Source organism: Mobula hypostoma, chromosome 10 (genome assembly GCF_963921235.1).
Source record: "Mobula hypostoma chromosome 10, sMobHyp1.1, whole genome shotgun sequence".
NCBI lineage: Eukaryota > Metazoa > Chordata > Chondrichthyes > Myliobatiformes > Myliobatidae > Mobula > Mobula hypostoma.
In genome coordinates this window covers 14,691,359-14,715,872 of record NC_086106.1, presented here as the reverse complement: position 1 = coordinate 14,715,872, position 24,514 = coordinate 14,691,359, and the positions used below count along the sequence as shown (strand labels likewise).

At 46.2% G+C, this 24,514-nt stretch overlaps 1 protein-coding gene across 1 annotated transcript in view; it reads left to right on the top strand.

Annotated features, from left to right (window-relative positions):
• psmd8 (proteasome 26S subunit, non-ATPase 8) overlaps positions 1-24,514 on the top strand; it is a 42,354-nt gene that overhangs the window by 902 nt on the left and 16,938 nt on the right. Inside the window, exons 2-3 of the mRNA XM_063061275.1 lie at positions 15,854-15,926; positions 21,650-21,752. Coding sequence (XP_062917345.1) covers positions 15,854-15,926; positions 21,650-21,752 — 176 coding nt within the window. The remainder of the gene's footprint in view (positions 1-15,853; positions 15,927-21,649; positions 21,753-24,514) is intronic.

Sequence of the window (24,514 nt, the reverse complement as noted above, 5' to 3'; positions counted from 1 at the left end):
AGTTCATCGGTGGAGGGAAACGTCTCAAATGCTGGGGCAAGTGAGTGTGGTTATCCTCTTTATTTTAAGAGCCTGATGGTTGAGGTGTATTTGGTGTTTTCCCCCTGAATAGGGGAACCAAGAACTAGAGGGCATAGGTTTAAGGTGAGAGGGGAGAGATTTAATAGCCTGAGGGGCAAAGCTTTTCACTCAGAGAGTGGTCAGTGGGTGGAATGCATTGCCAGGTGAGGTGGTTGAAGGAGGTTCATTGACAACACATTTGGTCATACCATGTGGGAGTGGGCCCTTGGGCCAAATTTATCTGTGTACTTGTCTAAATGCCTCTTAAAAGTTGGACTGAAGAGCCTCTTTCCAGGTGTTTAAACAAATGCGGTGATAAATTTGATCAATGCGGGGGGAAAGATTGTGCACATTCACATTCAGGTGGCTTTATACACCTCTGCAAGATCACCCCCTCAGTCCCCTACACGCCGAAGAATAAAGTTAAAGAGGAAGCCCTTTAAGGGGTATTAACTGGCACTATGGGGGAAAGGAGAAAGGCCAAACCGGGGAGGCCGAGGCTGTGAACCTGAGGGACCCCAGGTTGGGAACTCCTGCTTCTAAACCTCTTCTACCCATGTACCTGCAACGTACCTCGTAGGTAGGAGGGTCTAAGGAAGGTGAGGCTCCGTGGGCCATTTAGTGCACCTTGTCTGGCCTGTCCTGAGGATGTTCGTTGCAGAAAGGGGTGATCGTGTGAGCTGCAGATTCTGTGAAGATGACTTTGTATTTGCATTGCAACTTTCCTAACCTCGGGGTATTCCGAATCGGATTGCTGCATACTTATCCACACGCTCGTCTAAACATCCTTTAAAGTTGAAAGCCACTAGAAGAAGTACGTGGACAGGAAAGTTAGGAAGCTTAGATGGCGTGGGCCAGTGGGCCTTTTGCCACCCAGTGTGACTGAATCGAACCTCAGAATCAGGTTTAATATCGCCGGCGTACGTTGTGAAATTTGTTAACTTTGCGGCAGCAGCACAATGCAATACATGGTGAATATAGGGGAAAGGCTGAATTACAGTAATTATACGTGTACACTAAATAGTTAAGTTAAAGTAAGTAGTACTAAAAAAACAGAAATTTGAAAAAATGTAGTGAGGTAGTGCTCATGGGTTCAGTGTCCATTTAGAAATCAGATGGCCGAGGGGAAGAAGCTGTTCCTGAATCGTTGTGTGTGTGTGTGACTTCAAGCTTCTGTACCTCTTTCCAGATGAGAAGAGGGCTTGTCCGAGGTGGTGGGGGTCGTTAATGATGGATGCCACCTTCTTGAGGCACCGCTCCTTGAAAGTGTCTTGGATAGTTCTTGTAACTTCCGGGGCGCCAGAACACGGACGACTCAATTGGCAGCTCTGATTGAAAATGATGGACTCCGTCATCAAAGACCCTCACCACCCAGGCCATGCTCTTATCTCACTGCCGCCATCTGGTAGGAGGTACAAGTACCTCAGGACTCTCACCGCCATGTTCAAGAACAGCTACTACCCATCAACTCTTGAACATGGCGGTGAGAGTCCTATATTGAACAAAAGGGGAACAACTAGACTTGTTTAAGGACACTTTTGTTATTTCTTGCTCGTTATTTATTGCTGTTTATTTATATTTGCATTCGCACAGTTTATTTTTCATTGATCCTGTTTACGGTTACTGTTCTATAGATTTACTAAGCATGACTGCAGAGAAAGAATCTCAGGGTTGTATGTGGTGACACGTATGTACTCTGACAATTTTGCTTTGAACTTTGGAAATCATCTCACTTTAGTACTTTTCTGAGCTTAAATTCAGTCGTACAGGGTGGATAAAGGTTCCAGCCCACCCTCAGTACTTTTCTGTGGATGTGACACCAAATATCTGCCTCCCTCTGTTCATTGTCCCTTAGCCAAGGCCACCAGTGATCACAGGGGAGACTGGAAACACTCTGGGTTGGGCACCATCAGCTTTCACATTGGAGAATGCTGTGCACGTCCTGAAGATTTGGTGTGGGTACATTTAAGTACAATCAAAGGACTTATAATGAGCAGTATGGTAAGGGAGGGGGTATCAAGCAATGGACTGGTACAGTACAGAAATTGGCCCTTTGGGAGCCACATCTATGCCACCCTTTCTGCCCCCTGACACAAATCCCATAGAATACTGAAGTGGTAACAGGAACATCAAACACCTCACCCACGTGCAAAAAAACAAATCATGCAAATAGGAACTAACCACCCTATTTGCCACTTTTGGGGAATTGTAGACTTGAACCTTAAAATTCCTCTGTTCATCAGCATCCCATTGAGCTTTCCCATTACTGTCCCTGTTTGACTTTCTGGAATGCATCACATCATACTTGTCAGATAAAATTCCATCTGCCATTGCTGTGCCAACTTTCCATCTGCTTAGATAACCTTCCTTGCCATCACAACACCAACAACTTTGTGTTCTGCAAGCTTACTAACTGTACCTCTTGTGTTCTCAACAAGGTTTTATAGATATACTAACAGCAAGTGTTCCAGTGCAAACCCGTGGTACACCTTTAGGTGCTGCATCACATGACATAGGCGGTCATGGCCTTGGCAAATTTTTCTACAGAAGTGTCTTTATAAGACCCCAGCCGTTCTCAAGAGATTAGAGGTTGCCTGGCGTCAGTGGTTGCATAACCAGGACTTGTGATATGCACCAGCTCATGTGCACATCCACCACCTGCCCCCATGGCTTCATGTGACCCTGATTGGAGGTGGGGCGGGGGGCTAAACAGATACTACACCTTGCCCAAGGGTGATCAGGCTAACGGAGGGAAGAGCATTTTATACCTCCCCTTGGTAGAGATCTATCTGCACCCTGCCACCCAGGAGTCACAGATTACCAATCAGAAAAACATCCTTTTGTCAAAATCATTTGCTTCCTATTGCCAAGCTGATTTTAGATCCACTTAGCCAGTTTTCCCTCGATCCTGTGTGTCAACCTTCTGAATCAGTGTACCGTGCGTGGTCTTGTCAAATGCCTTACTTGGGGCAGCGCGGTATATAGCGGTTAGAGTTACACTTCACAGCACCAATGACCCGGGTTCAATCCCACCGTTCTCCCCATGACCACGCGGTTTCCTCTGGGTGCCCCGGTTTCCTCCCATGTTCCAGCTTAGTAAATTGTGTCGGCATGCTATGTTGGAGACAGAAGAATGGCTGAACTTGCAGGCTGCCCCCAGCGCCACAGCGTGGAGCAGGCTCTTCTGGCGCCACCCGGCATTCCCCCCAGTTTATAGCGCTAGCCTAATCGCGGTACAGTTAACCTACTAACCAGTGCGTCTTTGGACTGTGGGAGGAAACCGGAGCACCCGGAGGAAACGCATTCATTCTTCAGGGAGGACGTACAAGCTCCTTTACAGGTGCTGTTGGAGTTGAACTTTGACACCCCGAGCTGTAACAGCGCCGCGCTAACTGCTACACTGCCGTGGCGCCTCGGATTGTGTTGGTCGTTGATGCAAAGATGTACTTCACTGTATGTTTTGATTTACATGTGTTAAATAAAGCTTATCTGTATCTTTAAGATGCTTTTAGACAACACCTATCATCCTAACTTCATTAATCTTCTTGCCAACCTCAAAAGCATTCACATTAGTATAAATAATTAAAATGTGGGGTGTTTTAGTAGTTCAAACCAAGGTACAACCTGTACGTTTATGGAATATGGGAGGAAACCAGAGCACCCAGAGGAAACCACGTGGTCACAGGCAGAACATACAAACTCCTTACAGCCAGTGAAGGGTAGGGCCCAAAGGGTGTTATGGAACCCCCTACAAAGAAGGCACGACAGCGGCTACATTCCGTTAGGAGTTTGAGGAGATTTAGTTTGTCACAAAAGACAAGTTTTACAGAGGTACCACGGAGAGCATTCTAATTGGCTGCATCACCATCTGGTATGGGAGGAGGCGTCTACTACACAGGATCGAAATAAGCTACAGAGAGTTGTAAACTGACTCAGCTCCATCATGGATGCTAACCTCTGTGGTATCCAGGACATCTTTAAGCAGCAATGCCTCAAAAAGGCAGTAACCATCATTAAGGACCCCCGCCCCATCACCCAGAACGTGCCCTCTTCTCATTGCTACCATCAAGAAGGAGGTACAGAAGCCTGAAGGCACACACTCAATGATTCAGGAACAGCTTCTTCCCCTCTGCCATCCGATTTCTGAATGGACATTGAATCTTTGGACACTACCTTACTATTTTTGTTATTTCTATTTTTGCACTACTTTTAACTATTTAAAAGTATTTATGTTTTAGTTTTTTTTCCTATTATTATGTATTGCATTCACTGCTGCCACAAAGACAAATTTCACAACATAGGTTGGTAATACTAAACCTCATTCTGATACTGAATCGAGGAGCCTCTGATTGCAAGTGAGTAGTTCACTGAAAGTGGCGTCACAGGTAGAAAGGCATTTGGCACTCTGGCCTTTATCAATCAGTGATTTGAGTACCAGAGTTGGCGGATAATGTTATGGTTGTACAAGACTGGTGAGGCTGCAGTTTGAGTATCTTGTATGGTTTTGATCACCCTGTTGAAGGAAATATGTTACCAAACTAGAAAGCATGCAGAGAAGATGTACCATCTGGATTTGAGGTCCTACATTACAAAGAGAGGTCACGTAGACTAGACTGCAGCTAAACAACAAATTTCACACCATGTAAGACATTGATAATGAAAGTGATTCTGATTTAGATGGCATTTGATGAGGTGCCACTTAAGGGCTGGTGAACAAGGTAGGCACACCTGGTGTTGGGGACGTGTGAGTACAGACTGAAGGTTGGTTCTTGCATAAAAGACGATAAGCCGTCCGGTGGTGTAGGGGCATCCGCGCCGGACTTTGAGGCGAGTGATTCCAGGTTCGAATCCGGCCGGCTCCTTTCATACTTTCCATCCGTGCTGGGCTGAGTGTAGAGCCAGCAACTCGGCCTTGTTAAAAAAAAACACGCGAAAGGAAGCAGCAAGGTTGTTGCCTGATGCACCACAAGGCGAGAGAAACAAAAATAGAAGACAGTGTTGGATTAAACAGGCCTTTTTCAGGCTGGAGAGAAGTAAGTAAACAGTGGCTGGGAGATGGACCACAGGTTACAACAGGAAATGAGAAGAGTCAAAAGGGCAATGTTATGGTAGTCATTTTAACATGCAGGTCAATTGGAAAAATCAAGTTTGTAATGGATCTCAAGGGAGTGAGTTTGTTGAATGCCTAAGAGATAGCTTTTTAGAGCAGTTTGTCATTGAGCCTACTAGGAGATCAGCTATACTGGATTGGGTGATATATAATGAACCGGAGGCAATTAGGGAGCTTAAGGTAAAAGAACCCTTATGAACCAGTGATCACAATATGATTGGTTCAACTTGAAATTTGATAGGGAGAAAGTAAAGTCTGATGTAGCGGTATTTCAGTGGAGAAGGGGAAATTAGTAGTATTAGAGAGGAGTTGGCCAAGGTAAGTTGGAAGGAGCTGCTGGCAGGGATGTCAGCAGAGCAATAACGGCATGTGTTTCTGGGAAGAATGAAGATGCAGGACATGTGTATTCCAAAAATGAAATACTCAAATGATAAAATAGCACAGCCTTGACTGACAAGGGAAGTCAAAGCTATTGTAAAAGCAAACGAAAGGGCATACACAAAGCAAAAATTAGTGGGAGGATAGAGGATTGGGAAGTTTTTAAAAACCTACAGAGAGCAACTAAAAAAATCATTAGAAGGGAAAGGATGGAGTATGAAATCAAGCTAGCAAATAATATCAAAGTGGATAGTAAAAGTTTTTTCAAGTATGTTAAAAATAAGAGAAATGAGAGTGGATATGGGACCATTAGAAAATGAAGCAGGAGAAATAATAATGGGGTCAAGGAGATGGCTGATGAACTAAATGAGTATTTTGTGTCAGTCTTCACTGGAAGACACCAGCAGTATACCTGATGTCGTGTGTGAAGGAAGAGAAGTGGGTGCATTTACTGTTACAAGAGAGAAGGTGCTCAAAAAGCTGAAAGACCTGAAGGTTCATAAGTTACCCAGACCAGAGGAACTGCACCCTAGGGTTCTGAAAGAGCCAGCGTTAGAGATTGTCGTGGCATTAGAAATGATCTTTCAAAAATCATTAGACTTCTGGCATGGTGCCAGAGGACTGGAAAATTGCAAATGTCACTCCACTCTTTAAGAAAGGAGGAAGGCAGCAGAAAGGAAATTATAGACCAGTTAGCCTGACCTCAGTGGTTGGGAAGATGTTAAGAGTCAGTTGTTAAGGATGAGGTGATGGAGTACTTGGTCAGGGAAAATCCTGCCTGGCGAACCTGTTGGAATTCTTTGAGCAGATTACAAGTAGGATAGATAAAGGGGATGCAGTGCATGTTGTATATTTGGACTTTCAGAAGGCCTTTGACATGGTGCCACACATGAGGCTGCTTATCATGTTAAGAACCTATGGTATTACAGGGAAGTTACTAACATGGTAAGAGCATTGGCTGATTGGTAGGAGGCAGCGAGTGGGAATAAAAGAATCCTTTTCTGGTTGGCTGCCAGTGACTAGTGGTGTGTTCCGCAGGGGTTAGTGTTGGGACCATTTCCTTTTATGCTGTATGTACATGATTTAGATGATGGAACAGATGGCTTTGTGGCAAGTTTGCAGATGATATGAAGATTGGTGGAGGGGCAGGTAGTGTTGAGGAGAGGTAGGCTGCAGAAGGACTTAGATTAGGAGAACGGGCAAGAAAGTGGCAAATGAAATACAATGTTGGAAAATGCATGGTCATGCACTTTGGTAGTAGAAATAAACTTGTGGACAATTTTCTAAATGGGGAGACAATCCAGGAGTCTGAGGTGCAGAGAGACTTGGGAGTCCTTGTGCAGAACACCCTGAAGGTTAACTTGCAGGTTGGGTCGGTGGTTAGGAAGGCAAATGCATGTTAGCATTCATTTCAAGAGGTCTAGATTACAAGAGCAAGGATGTGATACTGAGGCTTTATAAGGTACTGGTGAGGCCTCACCTTGAGTATTGTGAACAGTTTTGGGCCCCTCATCTTAGAAAAGATGTGCTGACATGAGAGAGGGTCCAGAGGAGGTTCACAAGGACGATCCCAGGAATGAAAGGGTTATCATACGAGGAACGTTTGATGGCTCTGGGTCTGAACTTGCTGGAATTCAGAAGGATGAGGAGGGATCTCAGTGAAACCTTTCAAATGTTGAAAGGCCTAGACAGAGTAGATGTGAAAAGGATGTTCCCCATGCTGGGAGAGTCTAGGACAAGAGACAACAGCCTCAGGATAGAGGGGTGCCCTTTCGAAACAGAGATGCGGAGAAATTTCTTTAGCCAAAGGGTCGTGAACTTATGGAATTTGTTGCCACATGTAGCTGTGGAGGCCAGGCCATTGGGTGTATTAAAGGCAGGGATTGATAGGTTCTTGATTGGACGTGGCATCAAAGGTTATGGGGAGAAGGCCTGGAACTGGGCTTGAGGAGGAGATTTTTAAAGAAGGATCAGCTGTGATTGAGTAGTGGAATAGACTCAATGGGCCAGATGGCTTAATTCTGCTCCTGGTCTAAGTGGTGGAGTGCCCCAAGTTTTTGACTCTCGGTTATTTGTAGCTGGAGAAGGGGATAGAGCATAAAGTGTCAAAGTTTGCCAATATAACAAAGTTAAGTGAGAGGGCTTCTTGCAATGAGAACATTTGGACTTTGCAACAGAATTAGATAGGCTGAGAGAGTGGGAGAAAACTTGGCAAATGTTATTTAATGTGGGAGAACATGATGTGTACTTTGCTTAGAGGAATTTAAAAGTAAACCATTATCTAAATAAGAATTACAGTTGGGCAAAGTACATCAACATTTGAGTTTCTTGGGATGGGCTCAGAAAGTTATTGAGCAGATGTTACTGGTCAGGAAAGCAAATGGCAAAATGGCCTTTCTTGTAAAAGAAATAGTGAAGAAGAAAGGAGGTTTTGTTACAGTGATAAAGGATGTTGGTGAAGTTGCACATGAAGTATTCCGTAAACACGAGGAATTCTGCAGATGCTGGAAATTCAAGCAACACACATCAAAGTTGCTGGTGAACGCAGCATCTCCAGGAAGAGGTACAGTCGACGTTTCGGGCCGAGACCCTTCGTCAGGACTAACTGAAGGAAGAGCTAGTAAGAAATTTGAAAGTGGGAAGGGGAGGGGGAGATCCAAAATGATAGAGAAGACAGGAGGGGGAGGGATGGAGCCAAGAGCTTGACAGGTGATTGGCAAAAGGGATATGAGAGGATCATGGGACAGGAGGCCCAGGGGGAAAGAAAGGGGGAGGGGGGAAGCCCAGAAGATGGGCAAGGGGTATAGTCAGAGGGACAGAGGGAGAAAAAGGAGAGAGAGAGAAAGAATTGTGTATATAAATAAATAACGGATGGGGTACAAGGGGGAGGTGGGGCATTAACGGAAGTTAGAGAAGTCAATGTCCACGGCCGCCTCTACTGTAAAGATGAAGCCACACTCAGGTTGGAGGAACAACACCTTATATTCCGTGTGGGTAGCCTCCAACCTGATGGCATGAACATTGACTTCTCTAACTTCCGCTAATGCCCCACCTCCCCCCGTACCCCATACATTATTTATTTATATACACACATTCTTTTTCTCTCTCCTTTTTCTCCTTTTTCTCCCTCTGACTATACCCCTTGCCCATCCTCTGGGTTTTTCCTCCCCTCCCCCCTTTCCTTCTCCCTGGGCCTCCTGTCCCATGATCCTCTCATATCCTCTTTGCCAATCACCTGTCCAGCTCTTGGCTCCATCCCTCCCCCTCCTGTCTTCTCCTGTCATTTCAGATCTCCCTCTCCCCCTCCCACTTTCAAATCTCTTCCTAGCTCTTCCTTCAGTTAGTCCTGACAAGGGTCTCGGCCCGAAACGTCGACTGTACCTCTTCCTAGAGATGCTGCCTGGCCTGCTGTGTTCACCAGCAACTTTGATGAAGTATTATGCAGAGTTTTGTTCTGGTTTATTGTCATCTGACTACATCTCAAGTCAAGTCAAGTTTATTGTCATTTCGACCATAAGCTGCTGGTACAGTACACAGTAAAAACGAAACAACGTTCCTCCAGGACCATGGTGCTACATGAAACAACACAAAACTACACTAGACTATGTGAGACAGTACAAGGCTACACTAGACTACATAAGACAACACAAAAACTGCACTAGACTACAGACCTACACAGGACGACACAAAGTGCACAAAACAGTGCAGGGCAGTACAATAAATAACAAACAAGACAATAGGCACAGTAGAGGACAAATTACAATATAATAGATGATGTAGATGTCAGTCTAGTCTCTGGGTATTAAGGAGTCTGATGGCTTGGGGGAAGAAACTGTTGCACAGTCTGGTCATGAGAGCCCGAATGCTTCGGTACCTTTTGCTAGATGACATGTATACAACCAAATGAAACAATGATTCTCTGGATCATGGTGCACCACACACAGCACATAAACCAAAATACCATTCAAAATACATGCAGTACACAGCTCAGGTAAACAGTAAATCGCTCGCTGTCCTAGTGATGAGTGGTGGCAGGGTATTCATTTATCTCACAGCCTGGGGGAAGGAGCTGTTACCCAGTCTGTCAGTCCATGTCCTGATGCTTCTGTACTTCCTTCCTGATGGTAATGGGTCAAAGAGATTACGGGATGGGTGGTAGGGATCGTTAACAATGCTTCACGCCCTTTGTCTCCAACACTGCTGGTGAATGTCACAAACAGGGGGGGATGGAGACCCTGGTGATCCTCCGTTGTTTTTACTGACCTCTGTGGGGTCTTACTGTCTGATGTCGTGCAGCTTCCGTACTAATCATTAATCCAGCCAGACCGGACCCTTGATGGTGATCCTGTAGAAAGTTGCTCGAAATTGGGGTGGGGACTTTGAACGCCTCAATCTCCTCAAAGTGTAAACGCTGTCGTGCCTTCTTGACTAGTGAGGAGATGTGGGTCCAGGTTAGATTGTCGATTACGTGCACACCCAGGAACTTTGAGCTGTTCACTCGCTCCACGGCAGAGCCATTGATGTGCAATAGAGAGTGGCTTCCTGAAGCCCACAATCATCTCTTGTCTTGTCCACGTTGAGAATCAGGTTGTTCTCACACCATTTGACAAGCCTCTCAGCCTCCTCTCTGTATGCCAACTCATCATTGTTGCTGATGAGGTCAACCGCTGTAGTATCATCAGCAAACCTATTGATGCAGTTTGAGCTGGATCTGCCAGTGCAGCCGTGAGTCAGCAGCGTGAACAGTGGGCTGAGTACACAACTGGGAGAGGAGGCAGCCAGTAGTCAGCCTGTTAGAGCTGGGGGTGTTACTGCCAACTCAGACTGACTGTGGTCTTTCCATCAAGAAGTCCAACATCCGGTTAGAGAGACGAGTCCCAACGAGGGCAGTTTACCAACCAGACTTCGAGTGACAATCCTGTGAGATGCCAAGCTGAAATCAGAGCTGGCGTATGATACGTCATTTTCGATGCTATGGCATCATCAGTGCACCAGCTTGAGCAGCAGGCAAACAGGAGAGGGTCCAATGTAGCTGGAAGGTGGGATTTTATATGATCTATTACCAGCTGCTTAAAGGGCTTCATGGTTGTTGAGGTCAGAGCTACTGGGCAGTAATTGTTTACACCAGTTACCGTCATTCTCCTGGCACAGGAGTGATGGTGGCTGCTTTGAAGTCTGTAGAGTGTTTCAATGAGATATTAAAGATGTCCGTTAAGACCTCTCTTGAGTTGGGCCGCACAGTCACTCAGCACCTGTGTTGTCCGGCCCTGCAGCTTTGCACGGGTGTCGCCTGGCTATTCTCCTCCGCAGCTCCGCTGTGGCCAAACAGGGCGCCTGATCCTCGGGGGGAGGGGGGTGAGGGGGCTTCCCTAGATGTCACATAACTCAACGAGTCAAACCGTGCATAGAAAGCCTTTCAGGAAGAGAGGCATCACTGTCGACGCTCAGGGTAGACGTGTAACTAGTTATGCTTTATATACCTTGCCACGTGTGCTAAAATGTCCCTGGTGTCACACAAGTGTCTGTGATTTCTGTGAGTGCTCTCGCTCTGCCTTCCTGATGGCATGGGACAGCATGGCTCTTGCTGACCTTGCAGTTCCTCTGTCCCCCGATCTGAAGGCAGTGCACAAACCTCTGCAGTTAGCCATGGTTTCTGGTTTGTTCTGGCAGTGTTACATTTACCATCCTCAGTACACTTTCCTACGTAGCCAGTCACCGGTTCCTCATATCCATCAACGTTGGTGTGACGACTGCCTCCCTGACTATGCTCCAGTCTGTGCTGAGGTGGCGCCTTCTGGCCAGGTCCTGATCTGCCTGTCAACACACACACACACAAAATGCCGGAGGAACGCAGCAGGCCAGGCAGCATCTATGGAAAAGAGTCAACAGTTGATGAGACCCTCATCAGGATTGAAAAGTCAGAGTAAGGTGAGGAGATGGGGAGGTAGTATGATATAGGTGAAACTGGGAGGGGGGAGGAGTGAAGTAAGGAGCTGGGAAGTCGATGGGTAAAAGAGATAAAGGGCTGGAGAAGGGGGAATCTGTTAGAGCAGGGGACAGAAGACCATTGTAGAGAGGGAATGGAGAGGAGCACCAGAGGCAAATGAGGTAAGCAGGTGAGAGAGGAAAACAATGGGGAAAGGGGGCAATTTCTGGAAGTTTGAGAAATTGTTCAAGTCATTAGGTTAGAGGCTACCCAGACAGAATACATGGTGTTACTCCTCCAAACTGATTGTGGCCTCATCGTGGCAGTCAGCTCCATGAACCAGGTCTAATATATTCTCTCTGGTTACAAAGTTGACATGCTGGTAGAATTTGCCAGGCTGTTTTTGAGTGCCGTGATTGTAGTCACCAGCAACAATGGAGACACTGTTGGGTGAGTTACCAGGTCGCAGATGGCACCAAGGAGCTTGATACTTCCCAGCACTAGCATGGGGGGGGGACTTAAACTGCAATAATCACATTGGCAGTGAACTTCCTTGGTAAGTAGAAAGGCCAGCACTTCACCAGTAAAAGCTCCTTCTGTGGTGAGCAGTGCACCATTAATACCGAGGCGTTCACATACCAGTTATTATAGGTGTAGACACACAAACCACCTCCATGGGTCTTGCCAGAGGTCACAGCATTTCTGTCTGCCCAAAAACGTGCCAGTGTTTGAGGGAGACTTAAAGTGGGTCACTACAGGCCCACATTCCTGGCAGTTCTACTCACTAACATCTGATCACTAGGAAATGAGCTGGATTACCTGCGTCTGTGTTTGAATCAGCGGGAGATGAGGGACTGCTGTAGTTGTCTGGGACATCACACCAGACTCGGCCATCCAGCTAGAAGGCTTTTGAACACTGGCATGCTTCTGCGTTCTTGCGCACTGCTTCCAATGGCCACTGCACAAGTTAATCCATACATTTGTTTTTCCACCTGTTAGCGAGGCAGACTTGCAGATTTTGGTGTTCTTTATGATCAGTGTTTTTCGGTTGTAGAGTGGACAAATAGGGCAGAAAATTTCACCGTTGATTGGAGCTAGAGTGGCCACTGTGACAGTGCCACATCTTGTGACGTCTCCTTTTTGGTTCTCGTGCTATTTAACTGGGCTCTGGCACTTGACCCTTTGTTATGAGATCAAATCACTGCTGTAAACAGAAGTCTTCTCATCACAATTGCTTAAGTTCTGAAACGATGGTGGAAGCAAACCCAGTAGTTCTTTTCAGAAAAATACTTTATTTAATCCAATTCAGTAAAAATTTCTTTAGAAACCTCATGCTTTTTTAAACTGATCGCAAAACAAACATCCCACATCCTCTTTACAATAGAAACATAGAAGCATAGAAAATAGGTGCAGCAGTAGGCCATTCGGCCCTTCGAGCCTGCACCGCCATTCAGTACGATCATGGCTGATCATCCAACTCAGAACCCCGCCCCAGCCTTCCCTCCATACCCCCTGATCCCCGTAGCCACAAGGGCCATATCTAACTCCCTCTTAAATATAGCCAATGAACTGGCCTCAACTGTTTCCTGTGGCAGAGAATTCCACAGATTCACCACTCTCTGTGAGAAGAAGTTTTTCCTCATCTCGGTTGTAAAAGGCTTCCCCTTTATCCTCAAACTGTGACCCCTTGTTCTGGACTTCCCCAACATCGGGAACAATCTTCCTGCATTTAGCCTGTCCAATCCCTTTAGAATTTTATATGTTTCAATCAGATCCCCCCTCAATCTTCTAAATTCCAGAGAGTATATGCCTAGTCGATCTAGTCTTTCATCATATGAAAGTCCTGCCATCCCAGGAATCAATCTGGTGAACCTTCTTTGTACCCCCTCTATGGCAAGAATGTCTTTCCTCAGATTAGGGGACCAAAACTGCACACAATACTCTAGGTGTGGTCTCACCAAGGCCTTGTACAACTGCAGTAGTACCTCCCTGCGCCTGTACTCGAATCCTCTTGCTATGAATGCCAGCATACCATTCGCCTTTTTCACCGCCTGCTGTACCTGCATGCCCACTTTCAATGACTGGTGTATAATGACACCCAGGTCTCGTTGCACCTCCCCTTTTCCTAAACAGCCACTGTTCAGATAATTTAAACGCAAACAACAGGAATTCTGCAGATGCTGGAAATTCAAGCAACATACATCAAAGTTGCTGGTGAACGCAGCAGGCCAGGCAGCATCTATAGGAAGAGGCGCAGTCGACGTTTCAGGCCGAGACCCTTCGTCAGGACTGACGAAGGGTCTCGGCCTGAAACGTCGACTGCGCCTCTTCCTATAGATGCTGCCTGGCCTGCTGCGTTCACCAGCAACTTTGATGTATGTCACTGTTCAGATAATAATCTGTTTTCCTGTTCTTGCCACCAAAGTGGATAACCTCACATTTATCCACATTAAATTGCATCTGCCATGAAGTTGCCCACTCACCTAACCTATCCAAGTCACCCTGCATCCTCTTAGCATCCTCCTCACAGCTAACACTGCTGCCCAGCTTCGTGTCATCTGCAGACTTGGCAATGCTGCATTTAATTCCCTCGTCTAAATCATTAATATATATTGTAAACAACTGGAGTCCCAGCACTGAGCCTTGCGGTACCCCACTAGTCACTGCCTGCCCTTCTGAAAAGGTCCCGTTTATTCCCAATCTTTGCTTCCTGTCTGCCGAACAATTGTCTATCCACATCAATACCATACCCCCAATACCGTGTACTTTAAGTTTTGCACACTAATCTCCTGTGTGGGACCTTGTCAAAAGCCTTTTGAAAATCCAAATATACCACATCCACTGGTTCTCCCCTATCCACTCTACTAGTTACATCCTCAAAAAATTCTGAGATTCGTCAGACATGATTTTTCTTTCACAAATCCATGCTGACTTTATCCAATGATTTCACTGCTTTCCAGATGTGCTGTTATCACGTCTTTGATAACTGACTCTAGCATTTTCCCCACCACCGATGTCAGGCTTACCGGTCTATAATTCCCCGGTTTCTCTCTCCCTCCTTTTTTAAAAAGCGGGGTTACATTAGCCACCCTCCAATCCTCAGGAACTAATCCAGAATCTAACGAGTTTTGAAAAATTATCACTAATGCATCCACTATTTCTTGGGCTACTTCCGTAAGCACTCTGGGATGCAGACCATCTGGCCCTGGGGATTTATCTGTCTTCAATCCCTTCAATTTACCTAACACCACTTCCCTACTAACATGTATTTCCCTCAGTTCCTCCATCTCACTAGACCCTCGATCCCCTACTATTTCTGGAAGATTATTTATGTCCTCTTTAGTGAAGACAGAACCAAAGTAGTTATTCAATTGGTCTGCAATGTCCTTGTTCCCCATGATCAATTCACCTGTTTTTGACTGTAGGGGACCTACACTTGTCTTAACCAATCTTTTTCTTTTCTCATATATATAAAGCTTTTACAGTCAGTTTTTATGTTCCCTGCCAGCTTTCTCTCATAATCTTTTTTCCCTTTGCTAATTAAGCCCTTTGTCCTCCTCTGCTGGACTCTGAATTTCTCCCAGTCCTCAGGTGTGCTGCTTTTTCTGGCTAATTTGTATGTTTCTTCTTTGGAATTGGTACGATCCCTAATTTCCCTTGTCAACCACGGGTGCACTACCTTCCCTGGTTTATTCTTTTGCCAAACTGGGATGAACAATAGTTATGTTAATTATATTCAGATTATAATGTTCAGATCTCTGATTTCTGGATTATTTTAAAATTGTACTGGGTAGTTTAATGTGCCTTCTTAACTTTATGAGCAAAGTTCAAAGTAAATTTTATTATCAAAGTATATATCTCACCATATACAACCCTAAGATTCGTTTTCCTGCGGGTATACTCAATAAATCTATAGAATAGCAACTATAAGAGGGTCAGATTAACCAGAGTGCAGAAGAGAAACTGTGCAAATGCAAATATGAATAAATAATGAAAATATGAGATAAAGAACCCTTAAAGTGAGATCATTGGTTATGGGAAACATCTCAATGATGGGCAAGTTAGTGTGGTTATTCCCTTTTATTCAAGAGCCTGTTGGTTGAGGGGTAGTAGCTGTTCCTGAACTTAGTGGTACGAGTCGTGAGGCTCTTGTACCTGACAAACACTTCGCAATTTTGCATGACGTGTTGATCTACCTTGCCAGTCTGTATCCTGACATCTGCAGCTGGCTGCCTCCTCGTTTCTGACTACACTTGAGTGTCATTGTACCCCTCGGCTTTGAAATGGTGCCTACTTTGGTGAGGTCACAGAACACCTGAGATCGTTCTGGGTTCTCCCTGCAGCCTAGTAAAGTGCCGATGTGTGTGCTCCTGTTTCAGGTGGCTCTACTGGAACTGAACTTTCTGCCCACCTCCGGCACCAAACTGACCAAGAGACAGCTCATTCTTGCCCGTGAGTATCATCAACAGAGTTTGTATTTATCTGACTTCTCCCATACTGGATCCTCATTAATTACATTTTCATTTTTGGGTGGCATAGTGCTTTACTGTACCGGCTACCAGACTCCAGTTCCCACCGCTGCCTGTAAGGAGTTTGTTCATTGTCCCCATGACTGCTTGAGTTTCCTCCGGGTGCTCCGGTTTCCTCCCACAGTCCAAAGACGTACCAATTGGTCATTGTAAATTGTCCTGTGATTAGACTAGGGTTAAATCGGGGTTTGCTGGAAGGCATGATTCAGTGGGCCAGAAGGACTCATTTGACACTGTATCTCAATAAATAAAATTAATGTTGAACTGATGTAATTTGACCATTTCCAAACTTATTTTACTTCTCTGTAATGTTGGTTGAGAGGAACGGAGTCGTCGACACTAAGGTTTTCTCCTTTCTCCCATTTTTTACGATGTTACAAAACAGCCCATTTTTTTGTTTAGTTGATTATTTCTGTTTAGATTATTTTTTTGGGGGGTTACTATTTTCTTTTTCCTTTTTCATGTTTTTTTTAGATATTTTTCTTTGTTTTATATTATTCATTTGTATCCTATATGATTGGGAGTTTTGCTTTGCTGAACACCTATGCTCCGTCCGCCAGAGAAAGCAGGATCTCCCAGTGGCCACACATTTTAATTCTACATCCCATTCCCATTCTGACATGTCTATCCACGGCCTTCTCTACTGTAAAGATGAAGCCACACTCAGGTTGGAGGAACAACGCCTTATATTCCGTCTGGGTAGCCTCCAACCTGATGGCATGAACATCGACTTCTTTAACTTCCGCTAATGCCCCACCTCCCCCACGTACCCCATCTGTTACTTATTTTTAAACACACATTCTTTCTCTCACTCTCCTTTTTCTCCCTCTGTCCATCTGAACATACCCCTTGCCCATCCTCTGGGTCCACCCCGCCCCCCTGTCTTTCTTCCCGGACCTCCTGTCCCATGATCCTCTCATATCCCTTTTGCCTATCACCTGTCCAGCTCTTGGCTCCATCCCTCCCCCTCCTGTCTTCTCCTATCATTTTGGATCTCCCCCTCCCACTCCCACTTTCAAATCTCTTACTAACTCTTCCTTCAGTTAGTCCTGACGAAGGGTCTCGGCCTGAAACATCGACTGCACCTCTTCCTAGAGATACTGCCTGGCCTGCTGCGTTCACCAGCAACTTTTATGTGTGTTGCTTGAATTTCCAGCATCTGCAGAATTCCTGTTGTTTGCGTTTTTAAATTCACTACTGCGAAGCCTCTTCTGGTGATGCCTACACCGAAGAAATTTAGATCCTCTCTTCGACGGGAGTTCAGTGAAACCATCTCTCACTGCTCCCCATCTGTAATTTCTTCGGATCTTCAACTTTTCGACCACACTTTGACTCAGACTCGCTATCACAGCCATATATCCTTTCTTGGAACGTGCCTCCGTCGCCAACTTACTCCAATTGGCTTTAGGATTCGTTTCCGAGCCTCTCAATTTGGACCTTCTGAGGATCCCAGGTACTCACATTTTATTGACTCTGCCTCTCGCCGCTTCTCCCGTCAAGCTCTGAAGGCGACGCTCTCCGCCATGAGGAGGTACTTGGTGTCCCTATCCCAGACCCTTCCACACCTTCGGGACACTTTCTTCGCTGTCTGTAATGGTCCTACCCTTTATTTCATCCTCCGTCGGATTCACGCCTGCAATCGCCATTTTTTTGACTTTGTCATGTTAGGCAAAGATCGCAAGATCCTACATCTACGGACTCCAGAGCCTGCTGGCCATGAAACTAGCAGGCATGAACTTCAGATTGCCTCAGCCATTGATCTCGCCGGCTCCAGCACCTCAGGGCATATTCAAAACCCGGACTCCAGCAACGACCATGGACACATTCAAAGCGATTGGGCAACCACCAACTGCGACTCTAGCCTTGAACTCCAGGCCGGGTCTTTACGTGCTGCTATTGTGACTCCCGTCTCCCCTTCCCCCACCACCACTCTGCAACCCCGTCTCCCTCAGATCCCACCGTCAGCTCCTGGGCCCTCAGAGGCTCCATCTTCCTCTCACTCCAACCGTCCCCTCTCCACTAACACCTCCGGCCTCCCCCCTCCCCCCTTTGATCCCAGCTCTCAAGATTCCAGCCTTGAACTCCAGGCCGGGTCTTTATGTGCTGCTATTGTGACTCCCGTCTCCCCTTCCCCCACCAATACTCTGCAATCCCATCTCCTTCAGATCCCATCGTCAGCTCCTGGGTCCTCAGAGGCTCCCATCTTCCTCTCACCCCAACCCTCCCCTCTCCATTGACACCCCCAGCCTCCCCCCTCCCCCCTCTGATCCCAGCTCTCATCCGTGCAGGGTCTTTACCATCCCCTCCGACCTTCAACTGTCGGAGGCAGAGCGCTCTGTCCTCAGTAAGGGCCTCACCTTTGTACCCCTTCGCCCGCACCTCAGCGAGTTCTGTGTTCGCCATGATGCGGAACTTTTCTTCCGCCGTTTCCGTCTCCGAGCCTACTTCTTCGGCAAGGACTCTTCCACCCCCACCGATGACCCCTTCTCCTGTCTTCAACCCTCCTGTTCTTCATGGACACCCCACTCTGGTCTTCTGCCTGCTCTAGATCTCTTTATCGCTAACTGCCGACGGGACATCAACCGTCTCGACTTCACCACACCTTGTCCCCATTCCAACTTTACTCCTTCCGAATGCTCTGCTCTCCACTCCCTCCGCACTAATCCTAACCTTATTATTAAACCCGCCGATAAGGCGGGTGCTGTTGTAGTCTGGCGTACTGACCTCTAGCTTGCTGAGGCACAGCGACAACTCGCTGATACCTCCTCTTATTTACCCCTCGACTGTAACCCCACTAAGGAGCACCAGGCCATTGTCTCCCACACCATCACCAACTTTATCCGCTCAGGGGATCTCCCATCCACTGCTACCAACCTTATAGTTCACACACCTTGCACTTCCCGTTTCTACCTCCTACCCAAGATCCACAAACCTGCCTGTCCTGGCCGACCTATTGTCTCAGCTTGCTCCTGCCCCACCGAACTCGTTTCTGCATACCTCGACACGGTTTTATCCCCCCTTGTTCAATCCCTTCCTACCTATGTTCGTGACACTTCTCACGCTCTTAAACTTTTCGATGATTTTAAGTTCCCTGGCCCCCACCGCTTTATTTTCACCATGGATGTCCAGTCCTTATATACTTCCATCCCCCATCAGGAAGGTCTCAAAGCTCTACGCTTCTTTTTGTATTCCAGACCTAATCAGTTCCCCTCTACCACCACTCTGCTCCGTCTAGCGGAATTAGTCCTTACTTTTAATAATTTCTCCTTTGGCTCCTCCCACTTTCTCCAAACTAAAGATGTAGCTATGGGCACCCGTATGGGTCCTAGCTATGCCTGCCTTTTTGTTGGCTTTGTGGAACAATCTATGTTCCGTGCCTATTCTGGTATCTGTCCCCCACTTTTCCTTCGCTACATCGATGACTGCATTGGCGCTGCTTCCTGCACTCATGCAGAGCTCGTTGACTTTATTAATTTTGCCTCCAACTTTCACCCTGCTCTCAAGTTTACCTGGTCCATTTCCGACACCTCCCTCCCCTTTTCGTCCCCCCAATCCCTCCCCACTGATCTCCCTCCTGGCACTTATCCATATAAGCGGAACAAGTGCTACACTTGCCCTTACACTTCCTCCCTTACCACCGTTCAGGGCCCCAAACAGTCCTTCCAGGTGAGGCAACACTTCACCTGCTGGAGTGATGTACTGCGTCCGGTGCTCCCGATGTGGCCTTTTATATATTGGCGAGACGCGACGCAGACTGGGAGACCGCTTTGCTGAGCACCTACGCTCTGTCTGCCAGAGAAAGCAGGATCTCCCAGTGGCCACACATTTTAATTCCACATCCCATTCCCATTCTGACATGTCTATCCACGGCCTCCTCTACTGTAAAGATGAAGCCACACTCAAGTTGGAGGAACAACACCTTATATTCCGTCTGGGTAGCCTCCAACCTGATGGCATGAACATCAACTTCTCTAACTTCCGCTAATGCCCCACCTCCCCCTCGTACCCCATCTGTTACTTATTTTTATACACACATTCTTTCTCTCACTCTTTTTCTCCCTCTGTCCCTCTGAATATACCCCTTGCCCATCCTCTGGGCTTCCCCCCTCCCTTTTCTTTCTCCCTGGACCTCCTGTCTCATGATCCTCTCATATCCCTTTTGCCAATCACCTGTCCAGCTCTTGGCTCCATCCCTCCCCCTCCTGTCTTCTCCTATCATTTTGGATCTCCCCCTCCCCCCTCCCACTTTCAAATCCCTTACTCACTCTTCCTTCAGTTAGTCCTGACGAAGGGTCTCAGCCTGAAACGTCGACTGCACCTCTTCCTACAGATGGTGCTTGGTCTGCTGTGTTCACCAGCAACCTCGATGTGTGTTGCATGATTTGGGAGTTTTATCATTTAAGTGTTATCTGGCTTTATAATCACTTATGCTAATTATAACAATGTATTCACAATAACTTTGTACCACTACCATGTTATGTTTATTTTTATGAAACTAATAATAACAAGATTGAAAAAGAAAAACTAATGTTGAACTATAACATTCCAGATAATGAGGTGGATATTCCTTGGATTTTCTTCGGATTTTGAAAATTCCCTTGGTGCTTTGTAAAGCGGCCACTGAGGCCTTGATCAAATGAGGCCACTTTGTGTCAGATTTTCATCATCCACATGAAGCTGTCCGTGTCCTAAGCCCACATTGACAATGCTCACCAACCTTTCCTCCACTATATTGACGACTGCTTTCTGCACCCATGCTGAGCTCATCGATTTCATCCACTTTGCTTCTATCTTCCACCCTGCCCTCAAATTTCCTTTGTCCATCTCTGACACTTCTCTCCCCTTAATATCCCTGCTTCCATCTCTGAAGGTAGACGATCCTCTGACATCTTTTCTAAAGCTATCGATTCTCAGTTATCCTGACTGTACCTCTTCCCACCCTGTCATTTGTAAAAATGCCATTCCCTTCTCTCAGTGCTGTATTTGTTCTCAGGATGGTGTTTTCCATTCTAGAACATCAGAGATGTTCTGTCTTTTTCAAACAGCAGAGTTTTCTTTACACCATCATCACCTGCATCTCCTCCAATTCCCGCATATCTGCCCCCACCCTATCATTCACAATCAACCCCTTGTCCTTACCGACCACCTCACAACCCTCTGTATCCAACACATCAATTTCCATAACTTCGGTCAGCTCCATCAGGATTCTACCATTGAGCCCCTCTCCCCCCCCTCTCCCCCCCTCTCCCCCCCTCTCCCCCCTCCCCCCCTCTCCCCCCTCCCCCCTCCCCCCCTCTCCCCCCTCTCCCCCCCTCCCCCCCTCCCCCTCTCCCCCCCTCTCCCCCCTCAATTCCATACATCACATTATCTTTTTATCTTGTCTTTTTTAGAATAGCTCATTTTTAAAAAATAGGCGATTTATATAGTGCTGGGAAAAGCAATATTAAATAGATGGTCCACTCGAAGGCTATATCATTGACCTGCTGACATGCATGTCGTGGATGTGGAAGGGGTTTGGCAACAAGTTGCCTGCTGCAGGATATTCAACCTGTGACCGGTTGTTGGCCACTATGGCTGGTTCAGTCGAATATGCCCACTGGATATTTGTGGATTTAAAACGTTTTCTCGATGTTTTTTATTTTAAAGGGGATGTTTTGGAAATCGGAGCGCAATGGAGTATCCTGAAGAAAGATATCCCATCGTTTGAACGCTATATGGCACAACTCAAGTGTTATTACTTTGATTACAAGTAAGTTTTGCTGGGTAGTACCAGGCTAAAAAGTTAAATTATGACCAGATTTGCATCCTCTTTAACTGAAAATTTGAAAAGCGAGACTAATTGTATTTTTTTGGGGGTATGGGAAATGACGAATGGGTTAGCAAAAAACAGGTAAATGGAGTTCAGGAGTCAATCGGCCATGTTCTGATTGAAAGAGGAAAGAGGCTCAAGTGCTAAATGGTGGAAAAACTTCGTCTTCCTTCTGTTTTTCCTTCTTGTGGCCTGGCCTTGTGCTGGGATACACTTGTAAAATAACACACCTGGCTTTGGATGTCGTAACCATTGCTTCCGAAGTCTAGATAGTGAGTAAGGTTTTCAACCCCAGGCACCATGGTAAAAAAAAAATTGATCTGCAGGGTTTTGTTGGTGTTTCTGTAGCTTCACACTGAGGGAGAAAACAGTCCGAGCAGTGTTCTGTTCTGCCTTTGTCGTCCTTCCTGTAATTGGTACTTTTTTTCTTGTCTTGAATCTTGAATGTATTTATCATTTTTACATGCCATGTCATATGACATGACAACCATGGTCCATGACAATGATTGTTCTTGGCAAGTTTTTGTACAGAAACGGTTTGCTATTGCCACCTTCTGGGCAATGTCTTTACAAGACGGGTGACCCCAGCCATTATCAGTACCCTTCAGAGATTGTCTGCCTGGCGTCAGTGGTCGCACAACCAGGACTTGTGATCTGCACCAGCTGCTCATCAACCATTGGGGTGACCCACAGGCTAGCGGAGGGAAGGAGCGCCTTACACCTCCTTTGGTAGAGACGCATTTCCTCCCTACCATTTACTGAGTGGACTACCAAGTGTTGATCAGCTTGAGCCTGCATGTTATTTTTGATTTCTATCAAAAGTTATGCTGGTGAATTGATAATGCTGTTTTTGGCTCACAAGGAACAGTAACATTCAGTTTTACATCAAATTTATTGCAAAAGGCATTGGGACCAGCATTACCCCACTCATAATCGTTCAATGGATTTCCCTCGCGTTCGTATGCCATCATTTGTCACCCCCTCTCCTCCCCTCCCATCCAACTCCTCTGCTTCATATGTACTTGGCACCTGGTTGGGTTGAGTTGTTCTCCGAACTTGGCAAACGTTTTATCACCATGTGGGGAGACATCATCAGTGTTAATTGTGTGTCCTCTGAATGCTTGCCCTTAAAATACTTGTATATTATACTGCCCATTACACCACTGGTGTTTCGGGCAGCAGTGAAGATCCTCCATTTCTGGCGGTGTTCGAGGCTTTCTTCATCATGTCAGTAGCTTCCTTTCGGTTTTCACTGTTGTTGGTCACGCAAGTCCCGGGTAGAGGCTCAGGAATACTGTCGCACTCCAGTGTGGAAGGATTCTTCGCTGCTGTTTCCCTAACAGTTTTGTTTTACTAGTTAGGGTTGGCCCTGAGCTGAACCCCCGATCCTGGAGGACCAGTGGACCACTCTTAGTCTGGCCTCTACCGTGTGACCTGTTTGACCCGACAAAGAGCCAAAGCCTGAAGCCCTGACTCTGGCCAACTTGGCTCTCCAGGTCATTGAGGCACACGAGCCTCCAAACCCAGTGACAAGGTTGTGGTCCTCTTGGAGGATACTTGTATGTACTTCTAACAAAACATTTGCAAGTAAATTGCCAAGATTGAAGAACAACTCAACCTAGCCATCAACCACCTGAACTACATACTTCCCAAGTTATTTACTTGGCACCTGTTGTCACCTGCCCACATTGACTGAAGTGAGAAAGCTGTGACCTGGTGAATGAGAAACCCACATCCGATCACGCTGTGGTGTGATGCACCAGGATGCTGCCTGTGCCGTGTGTCATAAGCTCACTGTATGGGGGTGGAGTGCTGAAATCAGTCAGGAGATTGATTCCCATTGAATAAGGTTAGTTGGTTTATCTATACCGTTCTATTTATAGGGTCAGCCTTGGTAAACCAGAACTCACTTGCATCCGAGTCTGCGGGCTTAAGTCAAGTCCATTGTCATTTAACTATATACGTGTATACCGTCAAACAAGACAACATTACTCCGGGCTGGGGTACACATGAAACAGGAGTAGACTATCTGTCCTGTCGAGCCTGCTCTGCCATTCAATAAGATCATGGCTGATCGGACCAAGGACTCATCTCCAACTACCTGTCTTTTCCCTTAATTTCCCTACAATGCAAAAATCCAACCTTGTCTTAAATATATTTACTGAGGTAGCCTTCACTGCTTCAACGGGCAGAGAATTCCACAGATTCACCACTCTCTGGGAAAAGCAGTTCCTCCTCATCTCAGTCCTAAATTTACTCTCCCGAATCTTGAGGCTATGTCCTCTAGTTCTAGTCTCACCTACCGGTGGAAACAACCTCCCTGATTTTATCTCACCCATCCCTTTCATAATTTTGTGTTTCTATAAAATCCCATCTAATTCTTCTGAATTCCAGCGAGTGCAGTCCCAGGCAACTCAATCTCTCCTCTTAGTGTAACCCCCTCAACTCTGGAATCAATCTGGTGAACCTTCTCTGCACCACCTCCAAAGCCAATATATCCTTCCTCAAGTCAGGAGACCAGAACTGCATGCACATAACACACAATAACTTAGGAAAGTAAGGATAAAATCTACAAGTGAATCACATGAAAATAAACTAAGAGCATAAACTAAATATTGTAAAGCTGACTGGTGACGCTTCGCATGGAGTTCAGAAACCTAATGGCCAGAGAGAAGAAACTATTTCACATCCTTTCTTTTTTT